This window comes from Amblyraja radiata, chromosome 10, assembly GCF_010909765.2.
Source record: "Amblyraja radiata isolate CabotCenter1 chromosome 10, sAmbRad1.1.pri, whole genome shotgun sequence".
NCBI lineage: Eukaryota > Metazoa > Chordata > Chondrichthyes > Rajiformes > Rajidae > Amblyraja > Amblyraja radiata.
Window position 1 is genome coordinate 41,866,549 of NC_045965.1, and position 15,386 is coordinate 41,881,934.

Below are 15,386 nucleotides of genomic sequence, written 5' to 3' on the forward strand. Positions count from 1 at the left end.
GTAATTTTTCTTGTAAATACTTGTTAAACTTTAAGCTGAAATAGTAATACTGTTACTATTATCCTTGCAACCTTTAAGGTTGGATTTTAGAGATAGTGCGGAAACAGGCCCCTTTGGACCACCGCGTCTGCGCTTACCAGCGACCACCCCGTACACTATCGCTATCCTACACACGAGGGACAATTTACAATTTTAACAAAGCCAATTAACCTACAAACTATGTCTTAGGAGTGTGGGAGGAAATCAGAGCACCCGGAGAAAAGCCACATGGTCACGGGGAGAACGTGCAAACACGTACAAATAGTACCCATAATTAGGATCGAACTCTGGTCTCTGGCGCTGGAAAGCAGCAGATCTACTGCAACGCCACTGCAACGCCACTGTACCACTGTTTTTTTTTTTAGACGCCCTCTAATTTATGAATGCCAATATCTTTCAATCTGTATCCGTGCAGCACTTGGAAAGGTATTGCCTCAGAAGTACAATTTTTTCCACTTTAACTTGGAGTTGAACAACTGATTAATCAGCTTTCAAATAAACCTCCTCTGAGTGTTAGTGACTAAGATTCAGCTTCCAGGATTCTTCCTTGTTGTGGTAATGTAGCCAAAGTAGCATTACAAAAATGTTGAAGGAGATAGTTATTTGCAATAAAACATGATTTCAACATTTTATGAGTAAAAAAATCTACTTTGATCAAGCTTTTAAGTGCAATAGGGGATAGAAATCTGTGATTCATTAATTTACCTGGTTAGCAACTAGGAAAAGGTTGATGTTGTATCAGAAACGAGTTAAGAGCAGTGCTGTGTATTTCCAACACTTATTTCAGATTTGCAGTATTCTAGTTTTGTCTTTTTTTTTAATTGAATTGATTAGAAACGTTGAAAAATAGTTGCAGGAGTAGGCTATTTGGCCCCTTTCAGCACTGCCATTCAATATCATCATGGCTGATCATCTAAAATCAGTACCCAGTTCCAGCTTTTTCCCCCATATCCCTTGATTCCTTTAGCCCTAAGAGCTAAATTGAACTCCCTCTTGAAAACATCCAGTAAATAGTAAGATTAAACGAGAACTTACCAGTTCGAAGTTTGATCGTTATTTTATGAGGAGTACGTTGAGGGAATACGTGAAGAACCCCGCCAGGACGCATGTGTGTCATTCTTCAAAGCAGCGGTGTGAAATCACAGATAACTGTAATGACTTAAACATAGTAAGATTAGAGAAGAAATACCAGTTGAGTATATGATCATGGGTGGGAGCGGAGGGCACGTATTCCCTCAACGTACTCCTCATAAAATAACGATCAAACTTCGAACTGGTAAGTTCTCGTTTAATCTTACTATTTTACTTCGGAGTCACGTGAGTGACTACGTGAAGATTTCAAAGCTCTGTGATTTCATGCCGTGGAAACAAGTCCATGCATCACATATGCCTTAATGACTGTAGGAGGAATTGTGTCAACATATTTTAGACATGAATCCGACATTGAAATCCATGAATTGATTAACACAAATTATAGCCCCCATTTATGGGGTAATTAAATTACAGAACTTAAATTGTTTCTGCAAATGTTCCAGGTTTAATGACTGGTTTATGATAAAATAGTTGGAATGTTTTTCCCCTGACCATCCTGCTGCCTTGAGGATTTGGTCCATTGGTACATCCAACTGCATAGCTGCCGATGTAGCTGCAGCCCTGGTGGAATGAGATTTTAAAATATTAGTATCCATCCCAGCCTGTATTAGAACCTGTTTCAGCCATCTTGAGATGGTCTGGACCGTCACTCTTTTGTGTGGTTGCTTATGGCTGACTAAAAGTGCCTTCTCATTGCCTCTGATGATTTCCGTGTTCTCCATGTATAACGACAAATGTCTTGCTATACAGAGACGATCATCTGTTGGGTAAGACCTAAATTCTATATTGAGGCCTGCTGATCCCTGTCTGTCCTGCTTTACTAATTCATAAATATTAAACGTAATATTTTCAGATGAAGAAGTCATGTGTCCAGTCTTAATTTATGTAATGACTGTACACTTTGTGCCGTGACCAATGCCATTAGCATGACTGTTTTTAATGTCAGTCTATGTAGGGACAGAGCTGTTGCTGGAGACCAATTCCTGAGCATCTTCAGGACAATACTCACATCCCATATTTGGGAGTACCTGGTTCTTGGGGGATTGGTATTAAAAATTCCCCTCATAGGTTTTGTTACCAGTGGGTGAGTCCCAGCAGAGTGACGCTCTGTTCCTTGCCATAGATAAGTTGATAGGGCACTTCTGGCGCAGTTGATGGCACTATAACTGAGCCCCTAATCATAATGGAGGCCTGCCAGGTATTCCAGAACAGACGGGATGTTCATATCTCTGTAGGTGATGCTGTTTTTGTGACAATACATCTCCCACTTCCTGATATAGACCAGATACTGTTAAGAAAAACTCATGTTTGGTGTACCGGACCTTCGAGCTTTCACCAGTCAGTCTTGTTCTACTGGTGGGTGCGTAAGGTTGCTGTCTATGGCCGTGTGTTGCAAAGCAGTGCCAGTGCATCCTGTTGGTCCTGCGACATGTCCTTCTCATCCACTGTGCGGGTGAAAGCTGTTATCCCCGCTGTTTAGGAGTTTCCATATACAATTATTTACTACAGGAACATTCAGGGATATACAGTTACCTCCAGGTTTTGGCCAGTCTGGTCTGGCTGTATGAAGTTGGACACCATGTCCAGTAGATTTTCACGTTCCTGCACCCCCTGCACACTTGATTTCTGTTCTGCAAACCCCTCTTCAGGATCAGCCCAGAACTGACCCCCAGTACTCCCCTCTGACGAGGGAGAAGCACTGTGCAGCCCTACAAGAGGTGCTGCTGTGGGTTTTACATAGAGCCCACAGTGACTCGACTCCATCTCCCGGAGCCTGTCACGTTGGAGCAAATGCTCCACACACCGCTCCATCCGCCTCCAGCGCTCACGGTCGCTGGCCGCCCGCGGCTGCTTAAAGTCGGACTCCTCTGAGTCCACGACTTTGATGGTTTTTTGTTTTGCCTTACCGCCCGGCCGCGGAGTGGATCTGGCCGGTGCGGAGGCGACATCGGGCACAGCTGATCCCATTATAGGTGATTCAAGTGCCGCTGGCCGCTGCTGGCCCACCAGCTTTGTCGCAGCCCTCGTTGGTTTCTCCACCTGTAATCAGTATGGGAAAACACAAAAAGACCGCAGAGTACTCTTACCTGCAGGTCCTGGTTTAAATTGTCGCTACGGGGGAACGTCGTTCCACCCCGCCTTCTGCCGTTTTCGACTTGTCAAAGTCGACGGCCCCATTCTGAATAGTCTCCCGCCTGGCCGTGGTGTTCTGGCCGTCGCGGGACCAAATGTCGGCACAGCTGATCCCACTTACGGGGCTTGTGCCTTCAGCTGCTGCTGGCTCCCGCAACTTCGCGGTCCTCCCCAGCCAGCTTTACTCGCAGCACTTGTGGACACTATTTTGTCCAGCTTCCCCCCCCCCCGTGTAAAAACAGCGCGGGGACAAAAACTACCGCAGAGTAAATCACTTACCTGCAGGTCGCGGTTTCAAACTTACCGCTGCGGGGGAACACTCCACCCCGCCTGTCGTTTCGCAAGCGTGAAAGCGATATGCCACGCATGCGTCCTGGCGGGGTTCTTCACGTAGTCACTAACGTGACTCCGAAGTAAAATTGGCCTCCGCTGTCTTCTGTGGCAGAGAATTCCACAGATCCACAACTCTCTGGATTGAAAGACACAGCATGGAAATAGGCTCTTCAGCCCACCAAGTCCAGGCCAGCTATCGATCACACATTCAGACTTGTTCTGTGTTGTTCCAATTTCACATCTTCACACTAGGGACAATTTATAGAGGCTAATTAACCTATAAATCCGCGTCTTTTGGATGAGGAAATAAACCAGATCACTGGGAGGAAACTCGCATAGTCACGGAGAACATGCAGACTCCACACAGGCAGCACTGGCGCTGCGAGGCACCATCTGTGGCACCTTTAATTGGGAGAAGAATAAATATATTTAAAACTGTTGGTTCTGTAGGAAACTTCACTAATCTTGGAATCAATATCTATTTTCCAGGAGTCCAAATTTGGTGCTGCTCCTCATTACGTTTTCAAAGCACAATTCAAAACCTGCTTTTCTATCTGTCGGCAAATCATTAATTGTGCAATTAATCATGCTATTCAGATTATATACGTTGGTTTTGTAATGGTGAATGTCAAGCTAATGATTTAAATAAGTGCTTGTGTTGTCATGAATACCTCAGAGGTCCAGTAGACAGATAGTTTCATCTCTTCACTTTTTAAGTAATGGAGCCAAATCTATGTCTCAGTCGTGTTGATCTATTTAAATGGGCTTGTTACTCGATTGTTTGGAAAAACCTTTGTGTGCTATTCATTATACCAGTTTAATAGTGTGAAAGCTGCAATATTATTAGGATAGGGTTCGTATTTAGGTTTGGTTTGTAGCTATTGAAATTTGGGTACAAAATAAAACATATTGATAATATCACTGACATGCACTCTGCAGGTTTCAGTAAGTAACTTGTTATATACAATTTCACCTCAGCACATATTTCATGACTGAAGAAGATGAAAATCTTTCTCACTATGATGAAAAGACCTGGTTTGTAGGAGCTATTAATCGAACACAAGCTGAAGATTTACTTCAAGGAAAATCAGATGGTGCCTTCCTAATCAGAGAAAGCAGTAAAAAAGGCTGTTACGCTTGTTCTGTGGTGTAAGTAACTTAGACTTTTTTATTAAGGATTTATTTTGGCAAATCCAAAAAATTACTAATGTTAGATCGGATTTTTTCTTTAATTAAAATTACATATGTGGCTGTCCTGCTACTTGGAGGAAATGTACAGAATTTTATTATAAATTTACAATTTGTCATCTAAATTCATTTTTGATATATTTTTGCCAATGTGTTGCGCAATTTTTTCATACTTTGGCAGTCTTTATTGAGGTCCTGTTCTACCCTTCATCCCATGCCAATGATCTTCCTATGTTTCCTTGAATCATTGTCACTCTTGGTTTGTTAAAACAGCTGATCTGGTGGTATTAAAGGCAGAACAAAAGCACAGCAACATCTGATTGAAACTGTCAGTGGAAAAAGAGGGACATTGAAAGCAAGATTCTAGTCACTGAACAATGATATATGCATAAGCTTGTTAGTTTTGGTGTGGAAGAGATAATGCAAATTGGATGTGAGGTGTCATTCGACATGATGGGATGTGAAAATCAGTCGAAGGATACAAGGGAATGCATAGGAGAGGTATCAGAGCATTAGCATTTTTCTATGTGAGATGTGCTATAGATGAGTCGTATGCAAGACAGGTGTCTTAATGTTAAGGATGTATCAGTACAGCTTTCTTTTCCATGATGTTCCTAGAAATCTCTTTACCTTCTGTCAGACGTTTTTGGAATTTTATTTTCACTCGTCCAATTTCCACAGTTTGGGGCCAGACCTAGGGCAGGGCTCATCCTATGGGAAGCCAGCACTTCAGAACAAGTATCGAGGAATATATTGAAGGCTTTGTCTGCAAGGTCTGGCACATGACCAGTACTCTGTATGAGCGACTGAGCAGTTCGATATGCTTCAGAAGGGTGATTGTGCTGAAAAAGAATGCCTTTCTGCTGCATTCACAATAAACCACAGTAAAAATCCAAAATCCTATTGCCACAAACAATTAAAGCAGTCTTTCTTCTGGTTGGAAGACCTTGGTGGCACTTTGACCGGCTGCATGGTAAACTTCTATTTATAGTTGCCAATATAACACATGAGCATAACTTTATATGAGAGATTATTTTTTATTACTTCAGTAGCTGCCCAAAAAAGCAGCCGTATGAAAGAGATATAATTGTGCAAAATAATGAATTTAAATTGTATCCTAAACCTTTGAATGTTCAGCAAAACTGTTTGGTAATTGCAAAATATAGACAAATGATTAAAGTAACAGATTCCTAAGAAATGTTATATCCAAATTGGAATCTCAAAAGCCCATTTTTATTTAAACCATATGTATAAGAAACAATGGTATAAAAAATTACCAATGATTTTGCCATGACGGAAACAAAACTCTAGTACGTTAAAGGAAATGATAGTGACATTTTGAAATGCTAGTGAAATCTTTCATATATACTTTGTGGTAACAGTAGCTGTAGTTAATTTGTGGTACAGATTTATACAAGAATAATTCCAAACTATTGATTGCTAGGTCTACAAAGACATATTAAAGCAGAATCTATGATTTTGTATATAAAGTTAACAAAGTTATGGTTTTCTTTTAACGATTTGGAAGGTGAATCTTCAAATTGATTCTGACTATTCAAGTTCTGCATTAAATTAGACTTTTCAGTAATTTCAGGTCACTGAGATTTTGCTGTGAACAACTGTCATATTGACCTCTTGATTGGGAAATGAATTAGGAAGACATAGTGTTTGAACCAAAGAGATTGTTAGTTTTAATTCTTGCCATGTAGTGAGTGTCTTCTGTCGACAAATTAACATTGGAATTCTCAATAAATTGCTCATAAGCCTTGAGTGGTGTAGAGGGAGGGGTAAGATAATCTGAAAGGGATAAAAGTTGCCAAAATATATGAAATATATTTCAGCCATTTTCTGGTAATTATATGAATGGAATGAGTTACTTGACTAAAATGTGCTGTGAACACTTTCTCTTGCTGATATCTTGTTGCATCTTCCCCTTATAGTGCCGATGGAGAAGTGAAACACTGCGTGATTTATAGCACGCCGAGGGGTTATGGATTTGCCGAACCATACAACTTGTACAGCACTCTTAAAGACCTGGTGTTGCATTATCAACAAACTTCACTGGTCCAGCACAATGACTCTCTGAATGTGAGACTGGCTTACCCTGTTTATAGTCAGATGCCCTCTCTGCGCAGATGAATGTTCAAGAGTTGGCTGTGAAAAATTACAGAATACTGAAGGCATTGTACTTGGCTGCTTTTGCACAGTGAGTACAGAATGTGAATCAGGACAGTGGTGTACTCAAGAGTTCAGGTGACCTGGTGCTACCTAAACTCCAACTGTGACATTCTGTTTTCTGCTTTTATTTCAATCAGAAACACAAAAAAACTGGAAATGTATCTAACTTTCTTTCTTTTTGGTTTTTGTTTTGGTGTCATACGTGTGGGGCTGAAACCTTAGTCCAAACAATCTGGTGCTGATGGCTCTGGGCTATTCATCTTGAGAGTTTAAAATTCTCCAACTTTCAGATGTTCTCTTTTTCATGGAACAGCCAAGAAGAACTCTGTTAGTCTTAACTTCAAATCTCTGCAACATCTAGTGCAGCTCTTACAAGAGACCCAGTGTATGAAGAAGACTTCTATACATTTTAGTTTAGTCAACATATTCTTCTTGAACTAGACTCGACCAGATTAACTGATTTCTTTCACTCGTTGGATGACGCTGAACTTGGTGTGAAAGAAGACCAAAGGCATTCAAGAGAGCTTCTGACGAAAGTTAAATCTCGTGAAATTTGAATTAAAAGTTGCACAAAGGGTCGCTTTTCAATGTACTGGAGTACAAGTAAAAAAGAAATACAAATAAAGAACATTTTATGGCTTCTGTGACTAGAACTCTTCACAAAAAATATATAACCAAAATGAAAAGACCAGGGCATCTTTTGATGTTGGTTTTAGCACTTAATATTCAGTCAGATGTCTGCAGCCGCACATATTTGCACCAAAATGTTAGTGTTTTTAAAGAATAAAAACACTAATGCATAATGTTATTAACATAACCTTAAAACGTAGCAGTTTTTTCTTTGACTAGTCATGCATAACCAAGAAAGTAAGCTTCAAGTCGTGGCTGCAAGGAGGCAAGTACTTTAAAGGTGAATAGAAAGACTAAAGAGAGAAATGGGCAAGGCTTGAAACAATACTTTTGTTTCATATCTCAAGAATAGAAATTTGCAATGCTTCTGGATGGCAAAGAAAGATCCTGTTTAAAGGGGTTTTTTTAAAGGAGTGGTTGTGCAAGTACAAGATTGGTGGATAGTTACTATTCCAATAAAAAAAACACAAGCTGAATTGGATGCTTTTCATATTTATGGAATCAGATTTGTGCATTGTGGCTGGAAATATACACCAGTAATTTTTGAGGAATTGGTCTTTGTAGATTGTGAACAGTTTAATTTTAAATGAAGCAGAAGACTACTTGTTCGCTGAGCATGCTCCCTGAGATGCCATTTTGAAAAAAATATGGCTAGTCAGGAAACGGGGCCCCATGATGCACCGGGCATTTTGTTTAGATATGTGCAATTCAAATAAAAAGCATATTACAAATCTTTTTCCAAAATAATAAAAAAGATGGCAGCTAATTTTCTGCAATAATTGTCTTTCTTGAAACTAATATTTACTTTAAATACTTTTTTAGGAACTGGATCAGCAGTTTCGTTTACTTACCAGTAATTTTTAGCCTTTTCCTATCTCCTGCCAAACTTTGAGAACCAGCACCAGTTGGTTTTTCTTTACAACACTAAATACTCTCTCCACTTTTTTCTTCTCCCTGTTGTAATCCCCTGAGCCATTGCTACATTATGCACCAATGCTGAAAGAGTTTGGTTCCTTTTTGTTATGTCTGAAAAGCAATGGGCTCTCAATGAAAAATGTAATTGTTGAAATTTGCCCCAGCATTTTGAGAGAGCCATGGTTCTCTGCATTTCTGATTCTTTTCCCAGATGATTTACAATATACAAAACATATTAAATGGTTAGGCTTTCTTTTTTTCTAGCCACCCAGATGCAATTGATTTGCATTTGTAGTGTTTTTTCTTGTCATTGCAGACACCTGATGCACTATATATCAATTTATATTAACAGTGAAGCTGAATAGAATGTGCATCCATAGGTCTTGAGGGCAAATGGCACTAAATGAAACATTGCCATTTTATTTTGCAAGAGTCCTTGTTTAACTGCAGGTATTAGCAGAAATGGAGCGTTTTAACTCTTCACTGTGCACAAGCTGGTGCTTATCCAGCATTTATCAAAGGTGCGTCTGTAACTTTAACTGTTGCCCACTTACTTAAAAAATCGTTTTTGGTACTTGAGCAATCATATTTCTGTTGAATTTATTTCGTACTGGTAGTGTAAGTTGGACCTTGGAATAGAGTTGGAACATATTTCTTGGATTCATGGAAGGGGGTGGGGATGGCATTAGCGGTAATGGATGATTGTTGATAAGTACTTCTGAAAGAGGTTTAAATGGCAGATACACTTGGAAACTAAAGTGTATCTGCCAATATTCAGATTTTTTTTAAGTGGAAGCCTGTATTTTACTCTTTTCGGATAAAATCTGTTTTAACACTAAATCTGGGTAATTTAGTCAAATTATTAAGTGTTGAAGATCAAAAAGTCCTTTTGGGAAGTTGCAGGAATGTTAATTCATCGTGTTGTTGTTATGGATGCCATTGTACAATTTTGTTTATTCCTTGCCATGCCCTGTGTCTTGGAAGTACATAACAATAGTTTTTTTCTTTGTGGCTATAAGCATTAATAGGAATAATATACAACCCACACTAGTTCTGCCAGTGAAATGTTATGCTTTGAGGTTGTGGATTTGCCGCAGTTGGCATTTCATGGCTGCAGAGCTAAATCCTCACTGTGGAACACCTCCACAGTAGAATAGCATTCCCACTGGATGCGTGTGAGAAGGAAATGAAATTAAAACGGAGAACAATCTTGCATCTCATCAACTATGCTTGGTGTTTGTTGATGCTGCCATTATTCTCCAGGCTGTCCAGCTCGTTCAGTGAACAAAGACAATGATTGAAAATGACACCTGAATGAAGAAAGCAGGAAATTTTCCAAAATGCAGGTGTTAATGTGAGTCGGTTGTTTCGTTAGTGATGGAAATGAGGAGAAATGTCTTGTACATTTTACAATGCCATTTTACAAATCATGCCAACAAAATAACATGTAAACTGATCTGAGCACAGATGCAATGTGTTCAGTTCAATTAAGATAAATTCTGAAGTGCTGAATGAAGATTCAAATTACAATATTTAATCTGATTTTTCAGATGAATGTTTCAATTTATCAATGAAATAAAGTTTCATGTACTTGTGTAGCAACCAGCAATTAAAACTAAATTTGAAACAATCGTGGTATAAGGGCTAAAATATGTAATATTTCTTGATCTACGTTTTTAAAGGATTGTAATTTCTCATTGCCACTTTCTCATCTGTCCTTTCCATTTGCACAGACCAATCTTTCTGTGCCTGTTTTTGAAGGAAGGACAGACCAACCTCTTTTGGACTTTATTGCTTGTGAAGAAGGGGTGAGGGAAGGAATGCGAGTTAGGATGTTTTTACCCTGGCAGGTTGCATTCTGGTGCTCCCTTTGAACAAACTAAAATATTTTCAAGGATTCTTGAAATTAATAATCAAAGCATATAATGAAACCATTTAAACTGGAATACTTAGAATTGTTTGTTACTAGGATTGCAGTTCTAACTTGATGAAATTTCACCTTTCTAGTCATCGCTGAGTGTTTTGTGGAGGCGGGGGAATGTGGTTGGTGCATGGAAGTGGAGCCATACAATTATAAAAGCCACCTTTATCAAATCGACATTTTACTTAAAGTGACCAATAACCATGAGTAAAGGAAGTTTATTGCTGCAGAAAACATGGTTTATAAAATGTTTTCAATTTTACAGCAAAATATTTTTTTAAACAAATAACTTGTATGCTATTTGAAATAGCATCTTGTTTTTCCAGAATTGAAAGGGGGGGAAATATGATCAACTTGTGCTATTGTATTGCTTTGTATTTTGAGTTGCAGGCACTTAAACCATTTACATTTATCTACTAATTTAGCTTCTCTCTTTGTTTATTTTTAAATTGAATTTCATAGGGTCACCACTTTTGAGCGTGGACTAAATCTTCAATTCAAAAAGAGGGAATAATACAATTAGGAGCACTAGGTTACATAGGAATATTTCACCCTTTCAATTCTACGAACTTGACTGGTCAAATGAACACTGCCCCTTTGCTCTGTGCTAAGGCCCAACATCAAATAATTTTAGCGGCTATAGTTTAGTTCCTAATAGACAGATGTCTGCAATTCCTCATTAATTTGTACCAGACTAAACAATAACTACCTGGACCACAAAGGTGGTGATGGTATTGGAAATAAGGTAAAATTTCAGACTGGTAATAAAGAAGGTTGTTAGTAAGGAGATGCTGATGAGAGCATAGCCAATGAAGCTTTACTATATAATCTGGTAGTTTGTGCTTGACTTGACTTGATTCTGATAACAAAGGAAAGTGGCCTTCATTCTTGTCGCAATAGGTTATTTTATAACAAAAAAAATGTGCAAGAAACCTTCTCAATGTTATATGCAACTATTATTCCCACCTTCTCCCCCCCCCCCCCCCCAGGTTTGCTTGAGTGTAGCATACAAATCGGGCATTTGTGAATCGAATTTAAATATGTGCATAACCTACCAAAATGAAGCCCTGCAAGCACAGCAGATAAACCTTAACTAGGAATTGAGTAGAGTATTAGTACTGTACACAAAATAATATAAAAACAGCTAAAACTTCTGTTTAATTGGGAACAATGTCTTCACCTTTGGTACAATAACTGCATCAAACCATCGCAAAATGTTAGTAAAACAAAAGACCCTATGGTACCATTCCATAGATGGTATTCTGAATTCCCAGCTTCGGGATTTAAAAACAATTCATGGCAGTTTTTTCACATTGGCAATTTACCACTGAATTTAACACTAGTATTGAGCTCAGTATTGATGTCCATTGGATTGGACCTATCCAAATTTAATTAATTTGCACTTTGAGCTGTTAACCCTAATTACAGATTTATTTGGGAAGGGAGAGTAAGTAAATTTGCATACTTTCCCACATTACCATCTCCTGGTACCTAGTCTTTTGTAGCATTGTGTTTCCTACACTTGTGAAGAAAGCACATTATTTATAATCAGTTGACAACACAGAATTCCCAGCCCTGGTAGAAGCTCCTAATGGCGGAGCAATGCTGTGGTTCCAATGGCATAGTCACCAATTGCTAAGTTAGTATTCCATGATAACTTTTTATGCCTTTTTAGTCAGTATTGTATTTGCACATTTTTATTTCAAGAAAAACTAGGTTCAGCAAAATATGCTTTCAAGTTTTTTTTTTGTGAACACTTTAGTTCTACCTGATAATACTTGCTTCATTTGAATGATTATATTCTTTGATCATTTTAATTGTTATAAATTGGATTGTTTTGGTTCTCTGCAGGACAGAAGGCTTACATGATATGTTCCGGGCAGTGGAGTCAAAAACTGACATTTTTGTTGTTTTCATTTTTGCGCTCATTTTCATTCTGTCATTTCTCTTGCTCTCGTACTTTTTTTCTGTCTTTCTCTTTCTTTGTTTTCTTTCTCTTTTCTACTGTTTTTCTGTTTCTTTCTCCCTCTATTTTTATTTTGTTTATTCTGTTTTCGCTCTCTTGCACACTCACAAATTTCATGCACTTTTCAAAGACAAACCCAGCATGTAACTTAAGTATGTTGACTGTTGTATCTGTGTAATTCAACTTTGTTCTGTCTGTAAATGGTGTAGTTTAATATGAACTTATGTAGCTTACAAGAAAAGGTCACATCGTACATTACAACTAATAGAGTAACATTTGCTCCCATTCCTGGTATGTTATATTTTACAGATAACTGTATACTGCACTAGGTTGTATCAATTGTGCAAATCTGTTCCTCGTCTGCAGCTGAGTCTTTTGTGACACCAATAACAGGTCGCAGCATGTATGGGATTTTCTGCATTATACGCATTGACTCTGTTTCACTCTCCACACAGTAACTGCTACTGTCTTCACAACTGGTGATATTTTCTCTTTTGTCAAGTTGCCATAACTTCATATTATTCATCTATCTTGCAGAATAAAAATGTATTTTGTTGAGAATCAGTGTGAAGGGTTTAACTTTTTAACAAAAATAAAACCTATTTCACCTACAAAATTCTCCTTTTGCACAGTTGATTATAATGCCCTGCTGTATATTGAAAGAAATAATACAATTCCTATAGAAGTTTCACCAAACAAATCTCATTAGATACTTATAAATCGATAGGATTCTATAACATGCCACGGCACCATTTAGACACTGAGGTAAGAAAAATCTATGCAGACAGTTAATGCCCATTTTGACGTGGAAATGCACAAATTGTTAATCCTCATTGCAAATTGGAGAAGTTCTCTGTAATGAAAGTAAAACATGTTAAATTTAAATCTCGTTTCTTCAACTGTTTATATGCCTTTGAAAAAAATTTGATGGAAACTCAAGTAAAATTCCTTTTGAGGAAACGTCCAGCAAAAGAAAATGAATTTGTAATTGAGAAGGATTAGCATTCCTACAAAATATGTTCATCAGTTTTCTTCACTGCTACGATAATGGATAAATCTTGGCCTCAAGATAGTGGACAGCACAGTGCCTCTGCGAAATATGAAGCCGTGCAGCATCATTGTTTACAAAAAAGGTGACGTGCAAAGTTCACAATCTTGATTTCTCCAGTGTCGCTGATATTGCATTTGTAATGTGCTTAAATACTTAATTTCCACATGTTTCATAATGTCACATACAAGATGGGCAAGTGCCCAATGATGGTATTTTCTCATTCAAGAAAAAAAGATTTCCATTGCTAGTGCATTGTCTCCAATAATACCTGCCCTACATTGGATGTAGATTAAAAAAGCTTGCTATGAAATCAGTTTGAGATAATGTACTAATGCAAGCCCCTTGTTTGTTATAATAACACGGGGAGGAAGAGACTACTTTCATTGGTAGATGCAAATAATCACATTGAACTGTTAAACTATCATGCATCAATGTATTTTTTTTTTGAGCTGCAGCATGGAAACCAACCCTTCAGTCCATCGAGTCCACATCCACCATCGATCACCATTCACACTAGTTCTATTGTTCAAGTTTCTCACTGCTCCCGACACATTACGAGCAATTTTACAGAGGCCAATGGTCCTACATCATTGGGATGTGGGAAGAAGCCTACAGTGCATTCAGAAAGTACTCTGACCCCTTCACTTTTTTCACATGTTACGTTACAGCCTTATCTAAAATCGATTAAATTATTTTTTTTTATCCTCGATCTGCACACAATACCCCATAATAAGGTGAAAATGGGTGTTTAGAAATTTTTGCAAAGTAATTAAAAAGAAACAACTTAAATATCACATTTACATAAGTATTCATACCCTTTTACTCAGTACTTTGAGGCACCTTTGGCAGCGATTACAGACTCAAGTCTTCTTGGGTATGACGCTACAAGCTTGGCACACCTGTATTTGGGTAATTTCTCCCATTCTACTCTGCAGATCCTCTCAAGCTCTGTCAGGTTGGATGGGGAGTGTCGATGCACAGCTATTTTCAGGTCCCTCCAGAGATGTTTGATCGGGTTCAAGTTCGGGCTCCAGCTGGGCCACTCAAGGACATTCACAGACTTGTCACAAAGCCACTCCTGCTTTGTCTTGGCTGTGTGCTTAGGATCTTTGTCCTGTTGGAAGGTGAACCTCCGCCCCAGTCTGAGGTTCAGAATGCTCCAGAGCAGGTTTTCATCAAGGTTCTCGCTGTACTTTGCTCCGTTCATCTTTCCCTAGACAGGTGTGTGCCTTTCCAAATCACATCCAATCAATATAATTTACCACTGGTGGACTCCAGTCAAGTTGTAGAAACATCTCAAGGATAATCAGTAGAAACAGAATGAACTCAAACTCAATTTTGAGTGTCATAGCAAATGCTCTGAACACTTATGTAAATGTGATATTTTGGTTATTTCCTTTTAATTACTTTGCAAAAATTTCCAAACCTGTTTTCGCTTCTTGATTCTGGGGTATTGTGTGTAGATTGATGATAAAAATGAATTTCATCCATTTTAAAATAAGCCTGTAACGTAACAAAACGTGAAAAAAGTGGAGAGGTCCGAATACTCTCTGAATGCACTACATAGTCACAGGGGAAGCATCCAAACTCCATACTGACAGCACCAGAGATACCACTACTGCAGGAAGACTTCTTTTTTTAATCTGCCCTATGGTCTCATAATCCCACAGGGAAAACCTACCCAGCCTATCCAATCTCTCCCCATAACCTAGTGTTCCAATACGGTTAATATTCTAGTGGATGTCCAGTATAACCATGTTCCTGCATATGCAATGACCATATTGAACTGCACACAATACTCCAAGTACAGTCTGACCAGTGTTGGGTAAGGTTGCAATGTAATGTCTTAACTTTTATATTCTATACTTAGCAACGTTACAAAATTTTGAGATTTAAAAAATCAAGTCTTTAATTTATCCCATCAGATAAAGCATAAAAAT

At 38.4% G+C, this 15,386-nt stretch overlaps 1 protein-coding gene across 4 annotated transcripts in view; it reads left to right on the top strand.

Annotated features, from left to right (window-relative positions):
- The window catches only part of LOC116977842 (phosphatidylinositol 3-kinase regulatory subunit gamma), a 524,111-nt gene extending 511,115 nt beyond the window's left edge, over positions 1-12,996 (top strand). For all 4 annotated transcript variants that reach the window (XM_033028654.1, XM_033028653.1, XM_033028655.1 and 1 more), the window contains 2 exons: positions 4,576-4,746; positions 6,726-12,996. In XM_033028654.1, coding sequence (XP_032884545.1) covers positions 4,576-4,746; positions 6,726-6,924 — 370 coding nt within the window. In that variant the 3' untranslated portion in view covers positions 6,925-12,996. The remainder of the gene's footprint in view (positions 1-4,575; positions 4,747-6,725) is intronic.
- Positions 12,997-15,386: the final 2,390 nt, after the last annotated feature.